This window comes from Mauremys mutica, chromosome 7 (genome assembly GCF_020497125.1).
Source record: "Mauremys mutica isolate MM-2020 ecotype Southern chromosome 7, ASM2049712v1, whole genome shotgun sequence".
Taxonomy (NCBI): Eukaryota; Metazoa; Chordata; order Testudines; family Geoemydidae; genus Mauremys; species Mauremys mutica.
The window spans coordinates 110,680,789-110,700,787 of NC_059078.1; the positions used below are offsets into that span (position 1 = coordinate 110,680,789).

A 19,999-nucleotide genomic window follows, 5' to 3' on the forward strand; every position below is an offset into this window, starting at 1 on the left:
TGTATGCTGTGGGTCTGATTGATCACCTGTTATGGGATCAGGAAATAATTTTTGTTTGTTGGAGCAAACTGGCAAAAGGTCCAGTGGGATTTTTTTGCCTTCCTTGCAGCATCATGGAGGCACAGTCACCTTATTGTGTTAAGACTTAAAAACGCTTATTATTGGGAAAAGCAATATTGTTTTAGCACAGCAGGTGGAGCTATGCTGATTTAGCACAACCATCAAGTCTATGATGTATTAAGTAATTCTTATCTGACAGGTCTTTATTTGTTAAACATGTATGAAACTGCATCTAAAAAGGACTAGACTGCCTGTTAAATGTTGTTTTTGTTAATTAGTTGATACCTTTTCTAAGTTATTGAACTCACTTAGAACCACGTTCAAGTCAACTATATTTAGGGATGAGGAAACTCCATGTGTCTAATATCGTCTCATACCAAATCCATGCCTCATGCATGCAAAAAGCCCTAAGCACAGTGGAACCACAGCACAAGTGAGATACCACAGAAAGACCATGCAGGGGAACTCTAAGACCTCTACTTTCTAAACCGCAATGCTGCGGAAGTATGGAGAGGCCTAAGCATATCCCTTGCTCACAATGAGCCAACTTGATGTTCAACATGATCCTTTCCTGATCAGTAGGTTGCCAGGTGTCCATCTTTCCACTGGAACACCCAGTCGAAAAGGGACCCTGGCGGCTCGTTAAAAGTCTGGTTGGCGCGGGCTGGCAGCTCCCTACCCAGCTCCATGAGGCTCCTGAGAAGTGGCCGGCATGTCCCTCCAGCTCCTGGGCATAGGGGAGGCCATGGGGGCTCCGTGTGCTGCCCCTGTCCCAAGTGCTGGCTCTGCAGCTCCCATTGGCCGGGAACCGTGGGCAATGGGAGCTATGGGGGCAGCACCTGCAGGGGGTGGCAGCATGCAGAGCCCTGGGGTCTTCCCTATACCTAGGAGCTGGAGGAACCTGCTGACTGCTTCCTGGGAGCTGCCTGAGGTAAGTGCTATCCGGAGCCTGCACCCCAAACCGCCTCCCATGCACCAACCCCCTGCCCCAGCCTGGACTCCCTCCCTACACCCCAAACCCCTTATCCTTGGCCCCACCCCAGAGTCTGCACCACCAGCGGGCGCCCTCACCCCCCTGCACCCCAACCCAGGGCTGCCCAGAGGATTCAGGGGGCCCGGGGCAAAGTAATTTCAGGGGCCCCTTCCATACAAAAAAGTTGCAATACTATAGAATAATATATTCTCTTGGGGGCCCCTGTGGGGCCTGGGGCAAATTGCCCCACTGCCCCCCCCCGGGCGGCCCTGCCCCAACCCTCTGCCCCAGCCTGAAGCCCCCTCCCACACCTTGAACCCCTCATTTCTGGCCCCACCCCAGAGCCCACACCCCAAGCCCAGAGCCTATACTCCCCCCCAACCCCCTGGGTCAGCCAGGAGCCCCCCTCACACACTCCATACCCCTCAGCCACACCCCCTAGCCCAGAGCCCCCTCTTGCACCCCAAACCCCTCATCCCCGGCCCCACCCCAGAGCCCGCACCCCCAGCCAGAGCCCTCAACACCTGCACTCCAACCCCCTGCCCCAGCCCCCTCCCACATTCTGAATCTCTCAGCACTACCCCCCAAGCCCAGAGCCCTCTCCTGCACCCTGAACCCCTCATTTCTGGCCCCACCCCAGAGCCTTCAGCCCCAGGCAGAGCCCTCACCCCCTCCTACATCCCAACCCTCTGCCCCAGCCTGGTGAAAATGAGTGAATGAGGGTTGGGGAGAGCAAGCGACAGAGGGAGGGGGGATGGAGTGAGAGGGGGCCTCTGAGAAGGTGCAGGTCCTCATGGAAGCGGTGGAGCAGGGGGCAGGGCAAGGGTGTTCAATTTTGTGTGATTAGAAAGTTGGCAACCCTACTGATCACACTGACTGCAAAGCTGTGGTCAACTTCATATTACTTCACATGACTCCTCAAGAATATTTCTGTCAGACTGAGGTTTGCTTTCATAAGCCTGACTATGCAGTCTTCATTAGCTGGCAGGATGATAGAAAATTTAAAAACAATTGGAATTTTAGGAAACTGGCAAAAATGGGAAGAAGCTCTGATTCTGATGTATAAGAATTCCCAGGGGAATATGGAAAATAAAAATAATATTTTTATACAGAGAATCTGTAAAATATAAAATTAACTCAGATTTATAATAATAATAATACTTTATATTTATACAGTGCTGTTCATGTATGCGTCTCAAACTAGTCTACATAGAAGTAAAGTATCTTTATGCCCATTTTTACAGGTGGGGAAACCAAGGCATAATGTGACTTGGGACACACAGGAAGAAACTAAAAAAGCTGCGAACAAAAATCAGATATTTTAACTCCCTGTGCCATGCCACTTTGGGGCTCATTGAAACTTTTTTGGCTTTTGGTCTGACCCTAAATGATTTTTTCCCAACTTTCTGAAATTGCTAATGAATCAAAATATCTGTTATTTGCCCTGGATGTACTTATAAAATTTGTGCAAATGACATCAGAAGCTGCATGACTTTCCTGGAAGATGTTATGTTTCAAAACAAGTAGAGCAAAACTTTGAAAGCACGGTGTTTGTAAAATCTTGTTAAGGGTCATCATAAAGTATAGTAAAATGTGCTTGGCCCTCACCGATGTCAATGAAGAAATTCCAAATGAATTTACCTTTCATAATGACAAAAAGATTAGTACTTAAATAGGTTTTTTCATCTCTGGATCTCTGAGTGTATCATGAAGTTAAGTAAGTCTCATTATCCCTACTTTACTTATTGGGTGACTGAGGCATTGAGAAGCTAAGTGATATGGCAGAATCAGGAATAAACTCTACATCTCCTCCTCCCCCTGCTCCATTTCCATGCCCTATCCCAACGGAACCATCCTACACTCAAAGGAAGTGAAGTTAACAGAACTGAAAACTAACCCATGGAGGTGGAGAATGCCCTTTGGAACTTCAGAGAGATAACTTAACTACTTGACCATCTTTCGTTTGTTTGATTTTTGTTTTGTTTTGTTTGTTTCATGTTTTTAAATCTCTTTATTCTATGCTAGCACAATCACATTCACCAGGGAACTAGCTGGCTGGCTGAAGCAGGGAACTAATGTTTGAGGAAGTAGGAAAGTGGCCCTTTTAGTATAGGATTCAGTTCCAAAAACTCTGTTTCATATTTTGAAACCTCTGTGATGTGACTTTCACAAACATCTTAGACATGGTCAAAAGCAAAGTCTTTGCCAGTTATTTATCTGCAAGAAACCTGCAAACTCTTGGTATTTACCTGAACAGATGACACCGGCATCTTCTGAATGAGCACAGTTATGAGAGAGCCATCCTGAATGAGGACAGTCCCATAGACGGTATTCCGATCCTCTGCAACCCACATCATCCAGGACAATATTTCCTGAGCCTTGACCATAACAGGCACTGGTCTTCGCTGCAACACCATGTCCACAGCCAAGCTGCCTGCACACAACATCTGCATCATAGATATCCCAGGAATCATCACAGACTGTTCCCCACGATCCTTGGTAATAAATTTCAACACGACCTTCACATCTGCTAGATGAATTCACCAGTCTCAATGCCAGCCCTAAAACAGATTAAATGAAATTATTATTAGCACATTAGTCAGTTCTATTTGCTGGTATCTCTCACAGCCACTCCCCTCTGGCTAGCAGGGTAGAATGCATAATGCAATAGGCTCCACCATCTCTCTTTACACCAACTGTGCAGTACAACTTAGTTCTGCCAGTGACTCCTGAACATAGTGCTATAGGTGCTGAAACTGGGTACTCTAGGTGCTGTTCATTGGATTGACAAACATTGAAAAACAAAAAAAATCTAAACAAAAAATGCTAAAAAGAAACAATGACCAGGTATCATCGAGCCTGAAGGATAAAAGAGAAGGACGAGGTTAGTGATTTTTTTGTTTTGTTTTTAGATATTGTAACGTTTTACCAAAAATATAGAGAAACCAGTGTAATTGTAGTTCACTTGGTGCCAAAGAGCAATGAGTAGGGTAGCAGCACAGCCCCCACAAATCACTAACTTCTGGGTGAAGGAGACGGGTGGAACTTTTGACCTCACACCTATCCATGCACACTTTGACCAATAAGTGATTCATAGAAAGTTTTCACTGCAATTGATGCATCTTTTGATCACAAGCATTTGAAGGTGCAGATCAAGTTAATTCTGTCATGAAAATTATAATAATGATACCACCACCAAGCTCTTCTATAGCCTTTTTCATCACTATCTCTCAAAGCAAGGTACCAAAAAGGTAAGTATTATTGTCCTCAGTGTATAGATGGGGAAAATGAGAGACAGAGAGGGAAGGTAGTAATTTAAAAAAAAATTGGCAAGTAAGAGAAAAGGCTGGATGGAGTTCAGTTAGTAAGCTCACTGGACCCAGCTTATTTCTCTTCTAGTACAGCTCTGCTCTGAAAGTGATTCCACCCTGTTTATTGTCTCATTAATTCCCATACTGAATGTATTCAAGTACCACCAGGCTGTAGATCCCCTTTCTGCAAACATACGCACATGCTTAATTCGGCTGACAGGAATAGTTTCATTGAGGCCATTGGGACCAGTCACGTCAGCCAAGTTAAGTACATACATACGTGTTTGCAGGATTGGGGCCAAAGTGCTTACTCTAAAGTATAAATACCTAAATAAACTATTGCAGTACTACTGTATCCCTATTTAGAAGTGCTGGCTGCCAAAAGAAAGAAAAAGGTGATATTCAAAAAAATGTATTGCCGTCAGCCTGAAGACAGCCTGCAAAAAATACAGAGGTTTATCACCGTGCTGTACTTATTTTCCTATCCAAGGAATCTGGTGCCATTTATATGGGAATTATTTGTGTATTATAAGGAGATAATTGAGAAAAATACAACATAGAAATAAAGAAGTAAAAGAATTATGAATTACCTGAAGGCCACCATGTTGAAGTAGTAGTAGGAGCTATAAATACAAAAGGAGAACAATACATAAACTGGCAACATCTTTAATAGTGAGAGAGAGACTTTTAGAGTAATGTGCCAAATTCAAGATAAAGCCAATAAAATCATAACCAAATTAAAAGCATAATTGAATGAGGGAGAAAATAGATGGAGAGAGAGAGAGGATGAAAATTAGAATCTGGTAGGTAGATAGATGGATGGGGAAAGATGACTGGCCAGAAATCATGACACTAGAGAATACAAAGCAGAGATCCATATTGCAAATAACACATAACTGTATTTCTAGCCAATTGCATACCGGTAATTCACAACGCTGATAAAAAGCTAGCTGTCTACATTTCCTCTGATTACTGTAATGAAGACACTTACTTAAAGGAAGAGGAAGTAGAAAACAGAGTTAAGAAAGACGAATGTTAACCCTTTGGGATGCAATCCTGCAAACAAGCATATATGTGAATCCCCACCATTGGAGGTTTTTATGAACAGATTATGAACATCTATCAGGGATGTTCTTGCTATAATTCTGGTCTTAGCACAGAGGGAAAAACTAGATGGCTTCCCAAGGTCCCTTCCAACCCTACATTTCCAAGAATAATTTTCCTCGGCTAACTAGTCCTATATAAGTCAATATGACTATTCTAATGAATATTCATGTGGATTAATTATTCTTTTTTTATTTGTGTTGCTGTAACACCTAGGAGCCCATCATAGACCAGACTCCTTTGTACTAGGGGCTGTTTTACATTTTCAGTGACATCTCTCAGTATCATGAGAAGACATTTACTTAAATGTTTGATTTTCATTCATGTGTCATGTGGCTCCCAAAAGAAATTTGTCCTAGGACTGTATTTCTTTTGCTAGGAAGAGGGATATTTATAATTAAAGCTGGGCCAAAGATTTTTGGAAAATAGCTTATGAATGACTCTCTGAATTGCCACCATGAATGACAATGAATGGTTATTGGGAGAGGGGCAAAGTGTAAGAATGACTCTATAGGCTGGAGGTTCGGACATTCACTTAGGGCATGGGAGACCCAAATTCAAAGTCCCTGCTCCAATGACTATGTAATTATTTATACAAACTAGAACAGCTGGAACAGGAGAGACTGAGAAAACTCCGTATCAGGACATTCCATAGCGTGGTGGCCCGGGCATGCTCCTGAATCATAGGAGACTCAAGGCAGAAAGGAAATTGGACCTGGGCCCAGCTCTATTTGTAATAGTCAAAAATCTACATAAAGAAAAATGGTTTTGGGGGGTAAAATGTTTCTTTATGTGTGTTTGTACAATACCCAGCACAATGGGGCCCAGGGCTGTAAGCGCTGCGGTAATGTAGCTACTAGACAATCATAGTCATTTGGCCCTACGCTCTGAAGGATCAGCGATGCTTACAGCTGCAAGAACTAGTCTGTTGTGAAGTCTCATGTTTCTTATGGAGCTTGCTCTGCCATTTTCCTTTGCTAGAGTAACAGTCAGCCTTCAGAAAGCTGAGCCACGAGTAATGCAAGTTTGCAGAAATGATCAGCATAGTTTAAAATCTTGTCATCTATTTGTAACCATTGGGGACCCTCAAACTCTTCAGCATAGATAATGCCCATCAATTCATTCATTTCTTTCTTACAATTGTCCCTGGCTCTTTTTCTGATATCTCTGAGAGCCACTCTCCTCTGGCCCTCAGTGTAATGCATAGTGCAACAGGCTCTGCCTTCACTCTTTACATCAGCTTATAGCTGCCAATAACTCCTGTATCTGATACCTCTGTTTGGGAGCAGTAATAGTGTTGTTTATTGGATTTGGAAGCATCGGGAAAGAGAAATAAAGAGAAACAAAAATGTAAAAAAGAGATATTTACCAGTTGTTGTTGAGTCTGAAAGATAAAAGAGAAGGGCAGAGGTTAGTGAGTTTGATTTTTTTTTTTTTGGCATGGCAACATTTTACGAAAAATAAATAGAAAGTGTTGTAGTTGTAATTAATGTAGTGCCAAAGAGCAACAAGCTGGGCAGCAAAGACACAGAGGTCCCTGAAAGCTGTACATCACCCTGAAGTCACTAAAATCTAGGTAATTGAGAGGACTGCAATCTTAGGCCTCAATCCTATCAACACATATGACTAAAGTTAGGAAGTAATTCCATTGACTTGAAACCAATGGATTAAACGTGATTAAAGTTAAGCATGTGCTTAGATGCTTGATTGGATTGGTACCTATGGAACTGTTCATCTTGTGAGAGGTAAGCTCACTGGCCCCAGCTTATTTCTCTTATAGTACTGCTCTGAAAAGTTGAGACGTAAACCAGTGCTGGTTTTTATTTTTTTCCTGATTGTCAGTTATGCATGTCCATCCTGGGTTCTGAGTTCTAAACCCTTTTCTTTCTCTCTCTCCCTCATTTTATCACCATCAGTAATAAAGATTCTGCAGAGTAAGTTACACCCTCCGTACCAGCTGTGCAATCTCATTGGCTTCTCTGGTATGGCACAAATGTACCTGTAACAAATTTAGTAAACAAACCTCTTGATGATGAAGGGTTAACAGGACTAAAATGCAATAAACATTTATTTTTGTCACTAATGTCAGCACATCTGACTGAACAAAGAGGCAATAGATGTTTTGAGTTAGGAGTTCCATTGCACAGTCATTTTTCAAAACACAACTAAACATTAAACATGAAGGTGATTTCCTTATGCTATTTAACCTTTGCAGAAAAATGAAGATCTTAAATCAGCTCCAGCAGAAGTCTCTACTGCAAGAGTACAGTATTATATTAATGTATTTGTGACCAAATACACCCCGGTATTCACACCCTACACACCACTGTAATAATCTTTGTACAATATATGCCTTATGTGGTACCATTTGAAAACTCATAACTTCCTGGTCAATAATATCCTGGTGAAATGTGTGTAGCAACATTAGACGTAAAGTTATCTAAAATATGTTGACCAGATAAGTCTGGGAAGGGGGTAAACCAGTTTCCTAAAGACAAAGGCTAAGCTGATGTCTCTAGCTACGTGTCATCAAAGTTAACTTGAAATCACCTGTCAAGTGACCATTCTGCAGCAGCTAAGGTGGGCAGGAATTGATGGATTTGCATTTTAACAAACAATAACATGGAACCACTTTCTCCATGAGACTCCATGCCTCCATCCTTGCAGCTGGAAGGAACTTTATGTAAGGGTAACCCTCAGGAAAATGCATTCCAAGGGTGACTGGATTAGAAAAGTGAGGGGAAAAAACACCATCTCTATCTCTCTTACTTGCTCTTTCACCTAAGAAGACAAAGGAACTAGCCCTTTGGACTTTGAGGGTAGATCCTGACTTGAGAATTTGGTCAGCTATTTTGCTGGGAACAAGTAGTAAAAAATTTAGCTTGAACTAAATCTAGTTTGTTAATTTTTAGTAACAAGAAAGTGTTTTCTCTTTATTTCTCTTATGGCCATTTCTGTCTTCATGCTCTGTGCTTGTACTCACATAAAGCCTTTCTCTTTGTAGTTAAATAAACTTGTTTTATTTTTTAATCAAAACGAATCCAGTGTTATGTTTAAACTGAATTGTCCGACAACTCCAATTAAGGTAGCAAACTCTTGCACATAGACTCCTTTCTGAGGCAATGGACCTCTAATATCTGAACTGTCCAGAAGAGGACTGGGCACAGGGGTGAAAGTAACTTAAATTTCTTACCAGTACAATCGTGTCGGAACCCCCCTTCCCACTTCCACTCCAACACACTTCACTTCATGGATCCCTTTGCATGACTTTGATATAGTAGCTGTATACTAGTTTTATTCTAGACTATTGGTGTGGAAAAACAGTCCCCCATTCCCCCAGGAGCGATGCAAGTTTCAGTGCTGTAAGGTGGCAATGTAGACAGTGCTACAGTGTTGGGAGCCATGCTGCCAGTGCTGGGAGCTATTACCCTCGCAAAGGTGGTTTTATTACAGCGCTGGGAAAGCTCTCTCCCAGTGCTATGCCGTGACTACACAAGTTTCATAACAGTGCTGCCACGGCAGCACTTTAACGTCAGCTGTGTAGACATTCCCTTTTGTGGATGACTCTCAGATTCTTCATTTGTTGCTGTTCTTTTTGACTGACAATCCTCCATTTCCTCACTTTTACATTTTACTTTTATGTTACCCTTTCAGGGCTGTCGAATGTGTATCTTCTTAGGCAGCATTTTTTTTCGCTTACTTTCTACTGTAAATTGCACACCTGACATGAGAGACTTGACCAATAAGAAGCAAGCGGTTACCCTGATGGCACTCAAAAGCTAACGTTCTGAATCATGTGAACATCTTCCACCTGATAAGAAGTAACAACTGAAAACTGAAGGGGAGCATTTTGTTTCTAGAGTATGTAAAATATATTTTATTCAAGTGATAAATATGATTTTTTTTGTTATTACTACAGATAAACCTAGCCTATTTTACCCATTTGTACTGAATGCTTCGGCCACTTTCTTACCAGTACACCGTACCGGCCTGTACCGGCTTACTTTCACCTCTGACTGGGCAGTGCAGAAAACATGTTTTGGGGAAAATCCTGGACTGGGAGGGTGTTGGGGTCACCCTGAAAGTAGTTATCAAGGCTGCTGGAAGCCGGAATGTGACTGGAGTGTCGCTGACAGGCTGTAGAGGTCAGAGCTGCTGGAGCAGAGCTGTGGCTATACACAGACAGTATGTGACCTGCATACTGTCTGGCAGATGTAGCTCAGGTTGGGAGCTACATCAGCAAGGCATTGTGCGGCACCCTCAGGTTGGGAGCTACATCAGCAAGGCATTGTGCGGCACCCTCAGGTTGGGAGCTACATCAGCAAGGCATTGTGCGGCACCCCAGGTTGCAGGGCAGGTGCTGACACAACCCCTCTCTGGTCTGGATTGCACCTCAGAGTGTGATAGTATCTTAACTTATGACAAAAGGTATGTTATTATTAGAAAACGGAGAAACTGCCAATGGCAAGAATTCCACATTTATAAAAGATCCTGCTCTCTGATTCTTAACTAAAATAGTTATAAGAGAAAAGACAGTACCTGAACAAATGACACTGGCATCTTCACTGTGGCCACAGTTATGTATGCCCCACCCTCTGTGCTGACATTGCCAGACCAAGTGTTCATCTCCTCTGCACTGCACATCATCCAGGAAAATATTTCCTCTGCCTTGACCAAATTGGGCACTTCCTGGTGCAGAAATGGCCCATCCACATCCAAGCTGCCTGCATACAACTTGAGCATCGTTTATGTCCCAAAAATCATCACAGACTGTCCCCCAGGTTCCATTGGCATAAATTTCTACACGGCCCTCACATCTGTTCCGGCCATTCACCAGTCTGAGATCAATACCACCTTTGAAAGACAGAAAACATCTCGATGAGCATTCACAAAGAGTTTCATTTTGGCATGCTTTCATACGTTACTGGAATCTGATTTTCCTACCACAGGGGATAGTCCTAATTCCCATTACAGTTAATGAAATATACTTGTGTCCTGCAGAGGAAGAACTGGGCTCCTTCTCTCTTGATAATTGAGAAAATACGACGGATTATATCTCTCCATCACAAACATTATCATTGACAAAGAAATGCCTGGGAGAAATTAACTCCATTCTATGTCTCTCAAACAAAAAGAACATTCCAATGGTACTGAGATTTGTTTTCATAAATATAAATTACCTTAAATTGGCCATTTTCATCTCCATCTTTTATGCATTTGTTAATAATTCCCATGTTTCATCTTATACAATACTCATTTCCCTGAACATTTAAAAATGTAAAAGGACGAAAAGTAAACTCCAAACCAAAAAAGGAGAAAGAAAGAATAAAAACAATAGAAAAAGAAAATAAGGAAGTCTCTTGAGTTGCACCTATGCAAGCTTAATATCTTCAGTAATGTGTTTTGGGCAGAAATGTCCAAAATTGAAACAGCCTTGATTGTGGTGTATCAGTTGAGGCACCCTTAATTTAGCAGGCCTTCCCTCAGGCAGCCTTAACAGATCATACCAAATGTTATGACCTTCTTCATTTTATCCACACCATGAAAGGTTGAATAGGAAAGGCTCTAACATGCTTGCAAGAATGTTTCAGTTTTAAATTAGAGATGGGCCCAAATCAGAGTTTTGACTTGGATCCAAATGTTCCCAAAGGTCAAATATATTTGGATACATGGTTTTGGTTCTGTTCCAGTTCTAATTTTAATATTAATACATTTTTTACATTCTGGACAGATTTTCTTCAGAGAGCCAGAGTCATGGGAAAACACAAAATACAGAAAACCTACATATATGAGTAACTTTATTCACACCACTAGTTCCATTGATGTCAATGGTATGTACTTGCATGATTCAAATTATTTGTGTGCAGAAGTATTTGTAGGGTTATTTTTCTTTTTCTGGGCCCAGTTCTTAAACTCTTACTCATGTTGTGTAGGAAGTTACTCTAAAGGTCCTCTAAAATCATTGGCTCTTTTTTTCAGAGTTTGGCAGTAAGGTATTTCTCCATGTGAGTAAGGGTAGCAGAACTGGTCTTTACTAGGAAAATAGATGTTTTCTTAATTTGAATTCATTTGAATTTGAATCCAAATGAAGATAAGGCAGTTGGAAGTTTTCACATGAGTTAGCAGGTCGAGTTATAGACCACAGTGCATCCTATGTTTTAACTCAGCCTGCTCACTAGTGTCAAAACATCAAACTAGGATTTTACCTTGGGTTAGTTAACACAGGTTAAGAACACTAGAAAAATGATGTGAAGACCCAGCCAATAAGACCTGCAAACCAAACCATGACTGAAATTTCTACCACCAGCAAGATGTCAATAGGAACACAGAGAATTTTTAACCTCCCTTTCTCATATTTTCATCTAAACAATGGCTGCATATATTTTATTCAAAGCTTTCCACACAACACAATTGCTTTGAGGCTTCAGACCAAGCATGGATTATATCCGCTGAAAAAGAATTTGTCTGAGAAAATTATGAGCAATTGGAAAATAAGGGAGAGGAATGGGAGAGAAAAATCAATTTCCCCTTCACTATTTACATTAGCTCATTAAAACCTTACTAAACAAATATGTCAAGAAATTTTCATTTTGTGAACAGGAAGCAAATTTAATATGTTTTAGTAACTATACTTCACACTTGCACCGTGCTTTTCATTTTTAAATACTGGAGTGCTTTATGTACAGGTACAAAGAATTATATACTTATTTAAAAGATGAGGAAGTAGAAATATGTTAAGAAATATGATGGTTACTCCTTTAGTACCCAATCCTGTAAACATGCATGCATGTGAATCCACATCATTGGAGGCTTTGAAGAACAGATTAGATGAACATGATCTAGGCATACTTAATCTTGCCTTAGCGCAGAGGGTATAGACTAGAGGGACTCTCAAGGTCCCCTCCAGCCCTACACTTCCAAGAATAATTCTCCTCTTCTGAATAGTTCCATTTAAGTCAATATGGCTATTTCAAATGAACATTCATGTGGATTAATTATTATTGGGGTTTTTTTTGTATTGCTGTAGCACCTAGGACCCCCATTCATAGACCAGGACTCCTTTGTGCTAGGGGCTGTTTAATATTTTAAATGACATCTCTCAGTACCATGAGAAGATGTTGGCTAAAATATCTGGTTTTCTTTCATGTGTCAGTTGACTGTTGCAAGAAATTCATCCTAGAAATACATTTCTTTTGTTAAGAAGAGGCCTATTTCCAATTAGAGATGGGCAAAAGATTTCTGGAAAATAGTTTGTCAATTTATTATTTTGCTAAAAATCTGATCCAAGAGTAATGCAGCTTTGTAGAAACTGTGAGGGTACTTTAAAATCTTGTAATCTATTTTTAATCAGAAGTGGCCCCTCAAAATCCTCAATGTACATAATACCCATCAATTCAGTTATTTCTTTCTTTCACTTGTCCCTGACCCTTTTGCTGGTATCTCTCACAGCCACGCCCCTCTGACCAGTGGGGTAGAATGCATAGTGCAGGAGGCTTTAACATCTCTCTTTGCACCAACTGTGCAGTACAACTTAGTTGTGCAGTGACTCCTGAATCTGGTACCCCAGGAGTAGCAGTGCTGTTGTTTATTGGATTGGCAAACATTGGAAAAGAGAGAGAACAACGGATTAGTCATTTTTTTGTTTTAGGCATCGTAATATTTTACCAAAAATATATAGAAAACAGTGTAATTGTAAATAACTTAGTGCCAAAGAGCAATGAGTAGGGTAGCAAAGACACAATATAGCACACTTAAATCACTAACTTCTGGGTGAAGGAGACAGGTGGAATCTTTGACCTCACTCCGATCCATGCACATTTTGACCAATATGATTCATAGAAAGTTTTCACTGCAATTGATGCATCTTTTGATCACAAGCATTTGAAGGTGCAGATCAAGTTACTTCTGTCATGAAAATTATAATAATGATAACACTGCCAAGCTCTTCTATAGCCTTTTTCATCACTAACTCTCAAAGCAAGGTACCATAAAGGTAAGTATCATTGTCCTCAGTGTATAGATGGGGAAAATGAGAGACAGAGAGGGAAAGCAGTACTTTAAAAAAAAACTGGCGAGTAAGAGAAAAGGCTGGATGGAGTTCAGTTAGTAAGCTCACTGGACCCAACTTATTTCTCTTCTAGTACCGCTCTGCTCTGAAAAGTGATTCCACCCTGTCTATTGTCTCATTAATTCCCATATCGAATGTACTCCAGTACCACCAGGCGGTAGATCCCCGTTTCTGCAAACATACGCACATGCTTAATTCTGCTGACAGGAATAGTTTCACTGAGGCCATTGGGACCAGTCACGTCAGCCAAGCTAAGCACATACATACGTGTTTGCAGGATTGGGGCCTAAGTGCTTACTTTAAGGTATAAATACCTAAATAAACTATTGCAGTACTACTGTATCCCTATTTAGAAGTGCTGGCTGCCAAAAGAAAGAAAAAGGTGATATTCAAAAAAATGTATTGCCGTCAGCCTGAAGACAGCCTGCAAAAAATACAGAGGTTTATCACCGTGCCGTACTTATTTTCCTATCCAAGGAATCTGGTGCCATTTATATGGGAATTATTTGTGTATTATAATGAGATAATTGAGAAGAATACAATGTAGAAATAAAGAAGTAAAAGAATTATGAATTACCTGAAGGCCACCATGTTGAAGTAGTAGTAGGAGCTATAAATACAAAAGGAGAACAATAAATAAATCGGCAACATCTTTAATAGCAAGAGAGAGACTTTTAGAGTAATGTGCCCAATTCAAGATAACGCCAATAAAATCAAAACCAAATTAACAGCATAAGTGAATGGGGGGAGAAGATAGATGGAGAGAGAGAGAAAGGACGAAAATTAGAACGTGGTAGGTAGATAGGTGTATGGAGAGAGATGGCTGTCTGGCTAATCATGACACTAGAGAATACAAAGCAGGCACCCACCTTGCAAATAACACATAACTGTATTTCTAGCCAGTTGTATAATTCACAAATCTGATAAAAAGCTAGCTGTCTGCATTTCCTCTGATTACTGTAATGAAGACTTACTTAAAAGAAGAGGAAGGAGAAAACAGTTAAGAAATACGAATGTTAACCCTTTGGGATCCAATCCTGTAAACAGGCACGCATGTAAATCCCCACCATTGGAGGTTTTTAAGAAAGGATGTTCCTGGTATACTTAATCCTGGTCTTAGCACAGACGGAAAAAACAAGATGGCTTCTCAAGGTCCCTTCCAGCTCTACATTTCTAAGAATAATTCTCCTTTGCTATACAAGTCCTATACAAGTCAATATGACTATTCTAATGAATATTCATGTGCATTAATTATTATTGTTTTTATTTGTATTGCAGTAGCACCTAGGCACCCCAGTCAGAGACCAGACTTCTTTGTGCTAGGGGTTGTTTTTCATTTTCAATGACATCTCTCAGTATCATGAGAAGACATTTGCTAGAATGTTTGATTTTCTTGCATGTGTCATGTGGCTTCTGAAAGAAATATGTCCTAGGAATGTATTTCTTGTGTTAGGAGGAGGGATATTTATAATTAGAGCTGGGCAAAAGATTTTTGGCAAATAGATTATTAGCATTAGGAATGACTCTCTGTAATACCACTAGGAATGACAATGAATTCACTGGGAGAGGGGCAAAGTGTAAGAATTACTCTATAGGCTGGTGGTTAGGATGTTCACTTAGAGCAGTGGCTGTCAACCTTTCCAGATGACTGTAACCCTTTCTGGAGTCTGATTTGTCTTGCGTACCGCCAAGTTACACCTCCCTTAAAAACTACTTGCTTACAAATAAAGAGACATTAAAATAGAAATGTGTCACATCATGTGAGTACTGAAAAATTGCCTACTTTCTCATGTAATTATAAAATAAATCAATAGGAATATAAATATTGTACTTACATTTCAGGGTATAGTAGTATAAAGTAGTATAAAACACTCATTGTCTATATAAAATTTTAGTTTGCACTAACTTTGCTAGTGCTTTTTATGTTGCCTGTTGTAAAACTAGGCAAATATCTAGATGAGTTGATGTATCCCCTGGAAGAGCTCTGCATATCCCCAGGGGTACTTCTACTCCTGGTTTAGAACCACTGACTTATAGCTACTAAACAATCATAGTCATTTGACCCTACAGTCTGAAGGATCAGAGACACTTACAGCTGCAAGAACTACTCTGTTGTGAAGTCTCATGTAATATTTCTTATGGAGCTTGCTGTGCCATTTTATTTTGCTAGAGTAACAGTCAGCCTTCGGAAATCTGATCCGCAAGTAGCTCAGGTTTGCAAAAATTATCAGTGTATTTTAAGAATCTTGTCATCTATTTTTTAATCAGTAGGGGGCCCTCAAACTCTTCAGGCTAGATAATGCCAGGGGTGAAAGAAGAAACAGGGACTTACCAGTACGGGGCTGGGTTGGGGCCAGCTCTGGCCCCTGGAAGGGGCGGGGCCTCAGGCAGAAGGGGCAGAGATGGGGTGGGGGTCAGAGCAAGCCCCAGCCTGCCCTGTACCAGTAAGTGCCCTCCCCATCCAAGGTAGCAGCACCAGCCGGGGGCTCCAGCAGCAGGTTAAAGGGCCCAGGGCTCGGCCACTGCTACCGCCCCAGGCCCTTTAAACTGCTGCCAGAGCCCCCAGCTCCACTGCTACCCCAGGGCTCTGGGAGCTATTTAAAGGGCCCAGGACTCCCCTGCTTCTACCACCCTGGCCCTTTAAATAGACCCCAGAGCCCTGGGGTAGTGGCAGCGGGGCTCCAGGGGCTATTTAAAGGGGCCAAGTCAGTAGAGGAAGCAGGAGCCCTGGCCCTTTAAATAACCCCCGGAGCCCCACTGCCACTCCAGGGGCTCTGGCGGCAATTTAAAGGGCCTGGGGCTCCAGCCCCTGCTGGGAGTCCCAGGCCCTTTAAATTGCCACCTGGAGAAGCCGGGTCGCCCCAATACGGAACACCGGCTCTTGCCGGTACGCCATACCGGGGCGTACTGGCTTACTTTCACCTCTGGATAATGCCCATTGATTCAGTCATTTCTTTCTAACTATTGTCCCAGGTTCTTTTGCTGATACCTATGTAGGGTGACCAGATAGCAAACGTGAAAAATCGGGACAGGGGGTTGGGGGTAATAGGAGCCTATATAAGAAAAAGATCCAAAAATCTGGAATGTCCCTATAAAATCGGGACATCTGGTCACCCTATACCTATGAGAGCCACTCTCCTCTGGCCCTCCGGATAGAATGAATACTGCAACAGGCTCCACCTTCTCTCTTCACACAGGCTTATATCTGCCAATAACTCCTGCATCTGGTACCCCTGTTTGGGAGCAGTAATGCTGTTGTTTGTCGGATTGGAAAGCATTGGGAAGGAGAAATAAAGCTAAACAAAAATGTTAAAAAGAGATAATTACCAGTTGTTGTCGAGTCTGAAAGATAAAAGAGAAGGGCAGAGGTTAGTGAGTTTGATTATTTTTTGCGGGGGAGGCATGGCAATGTTTTTTCCTAAAAATAAATAGAAAACGTTGTAGCTGTAATTAATGTAGTGCCAAAGAGCAACAAATAAGGCACCAAAGACACAGAGGATCTCTCAAAACTGCACAGAACCTTGAAATCACTAACATCTAGGTAATTGTGAGGAATGCAGTCTTAGGCCTCAATCCTATCAACACATATGTATAAACACATGCTAGGAAGTGATTCCATGGACTTGAAACCAATGGATTTAATGTGATTAAAGTTAAGCCTGTGCTTAGGTGCTTGACTGGATTGGTGCCTATGGAATTGTTAGTCTTGTGAGAGATCCCTAATAATCAGAAATGCCTAAGGAGATATTCCGTGACTTCCATGAATTGCACCTAGGCCTTATATAACATTTTTAAAGAATAGATCTGGAAGCACATTTCAAAAAAGGTAAGTGTGTTCTTAACTTACATTAATTAATTTGAGATAAAATCCAAATGAAGACAAGGCAGTTGGTAGTTTTCACGTGAGTTAGCAGGTTGAGTTATACACCAGGGGACAGCCTGTGACTTATCTCAACCTGCTAACTCATGTGAAAAGAAAAGAACACGAGAAAAAAGGTGCAAAGACACAGGGAATAGAACCCGCAAACCAAACCATGACTGAAATTTTTACCCCCAGCAAGATGTCAATAGGACCATGGAGAATTTTTAACCCCCCCTTTCTCATATAACTCAAAAATGGCTGCACATATTTTATTCAAAGTTTTCCACATAATACGATCACCTTCAGGCTTCAGACCAAGTATGGGTTATTTCAGCTGAAAAAGGAATTTCTTTGAGGAAATTATGAGCAATTGGAAAATGGGGGAGAGGAATGGGAGAAAAAAATCCATTTTCACCTTCACTATTTGCATTAGGTCTAATTAAAACCTTACTAAACAAATATGTCTGAAGAATTTTTTACTTTGTAAACAGGAAGCAAATGAAGTACGTTTTAGTAACGATACTTCACATTTTTATAGTGCTTTTCATTTTTTAAATATCCAAGTGTTTTATGTCAAGGTACAAAGAAGTGTAGCAACTCGATCGAGTCCACAATAGTGCATAAGTGAACAGAACACAGGTTTCCCAACTCCTAGTCTCATGCCATATCAGATGAGGCATGTACATACCTTAAACACTCTGGTGTGGTATATGGCTTAAGTATTTCAAAAAGAAAATCAGAAAATAGCTGTAGAGATGACACCAGCATCTTCATTGGGACCACAGTTACATGAGTCCCATCTTAGACTAAGGCAGTCCCAAAGATAGGATTCGTTACTCCACAATGCAGATAATCAAGGAGAAATTTTTTTGACCCTTGACCAAAATAGGCATTTCGTGTTGCTGAAATGGCGCATCCACATCCAACCTGCCTGCAAACAACCTCTGCTTTGTGTGATCACAAACCCTTGCCCAATTTCCTTTGTAATAAAGTTCAACACGACCCTCACGGCTGTTCCATCCATTCACCAGTCTTTAAAAGACATGGGAAACGATTTGTGGAATAGTGGGCAGTAATCTTTTTTCCATCTGGTGTAATTTCCCCCTCTAGAAATCGTGAAAAACACTAAGGAGTTGTGACTCACACATCTGTGACTCACTTGATCATTGCCTGTTAGGTTCACTCCCCCTGGGGCACCTGGCATTGGCCACTGTCGGTAGACAGATACTGGGCTAGATGGACCTTTGGTCTGACCCGGTATGGCCGTTCTTATGTTCTTATGGTTATAGCCTATGCTTATGTGAATGTGCTGGATGCTATACTAGAGCTGATTGGGAATTTTTTGACAAACATTTTTTCATTGGAATAATCTGATTCATCAAAACCAAAACTTTTCATGGAAACAGATCTGTTTCAACAAGCCTTTCACTGGGAAGTTGTCTCAGGTCCAGGAGGGAAATTGGTTTTTCTGATTGGCACTCACCTGATGTGAGAGACCCAGGTTCAAGTATCTGCTCCCAAATAGGTAGAGCAGAGCACTGAATTGGGGTTCTCTGCATCAGAGTGAATGCCTTAATCACCGTGCTATTGGCTATTGTGGGGACCGCTTGTGCTAAAACTCTTGTACTTTTTCATTAAGAGCAAAAACCCAAACAGTCTCATTTTTGTTCTGATGCAGAATGAAAACAAATTTGAAACCCTCAAAGTTATTCTCCAAACCAGAATTTTCTTGTTTTCCAGCCATCCCTACTCTATACCCCCAGAGCCTGTTGAGAGCAGAGCAAATAATGTACAGATAGCAAAATGGTACATCACAAGGAAGGAACTGTGGTCTAGTGACTCTAGCATGGTGTTGGGAGTTCAGAAATCTGGTTTGTAGTCCCACTTTTTAAACTGTCTTGTTGTGTGGCGCTTGGCAATCTCTTAAACTCTACGTCTCAGTTTCCCCATCTGTAAAAATGGGGATAAAGATCCTTTACTTCCAGGTGAGCTGTATTGAGATCCATAAATTAACCCCTGTATATAAATGTAAAGTATTATTATTATAAATCTGAGTTGGTTTCATATTTTGCAGATTTTCTGCATAATAAAATTTTTTTTCTTTTCCACTTTTCCTGGGGATTCCTACACATCAGGGTAAGAGCTTCTTCCCATTTTTGCCAATTTCCTAAAATGCCAAGATTTTTTAATCTTCTGTCATCCTGCCAGCTAATGAAGACTGCATAGCTAGGCTTATGAAAGCAAACCTCAGTCTGCCAGAGAAGCAAAATAGAACAATAGCATTTGGTTCCAAACGTTTGAGTGGTTATTTGAACAGAATCCATATTCTGACATTTTGAGGTTTATTATTAATTAAGATCTGTATTAATTGTTAAGTGTCAAATGCTCTGCTGAGGGAAACTGAATCTTCCCTCTAGGCTGTGGAACCCCTGAAAAGCTACTCCTGCTGCACTCTTGACATGTGTCAGTGAGGGTTGGTGGATGGAAAAGGAACAGCCAGTAAATCTGTATTTTCAGTACGCACTGAACAGGACTTGCCCATGGCTGAGCTCAGCTTTTATTTTTGCCAGGCCTATAAAATGTTCTGTCATCAACATCCTCAGCTCCTCACCCTCTGTGTA

At 41.2% G+C, this 19,999-nt stretch overlaps 1 protein-coding gene across 1 annotated transcript in view; it reads right to left on the reverse strand.

Annotated features, from left to right (window-relative positions):
• DMBT1 (deleted in malignant brain tumors 1) overlaps positions 1-19,999 on the reverse strand; it is a 124,638-nt gene that overhangs the window by 15,427 nt on the left and 89,212 nt on the right. The window contains exons 13-15 of the mRNA XM_045024605.1: positions 9,988-10,286; positions 3,837-3,845; positions 3,283-3,594 (exon numbers count right to left, since the gene is read on the reverse strand). Coding sequence (XP_044880540.1) covers positions 3,283-3,594; positions 3,837-3,845; positions 9,988-10,286 — 620 coding nt within the window. The remainder of the gene's footprint in view (positions 1-3,282; positions 3,595-3,836; positions 3,846-9,987; positions 10,287-19,999) is intronic.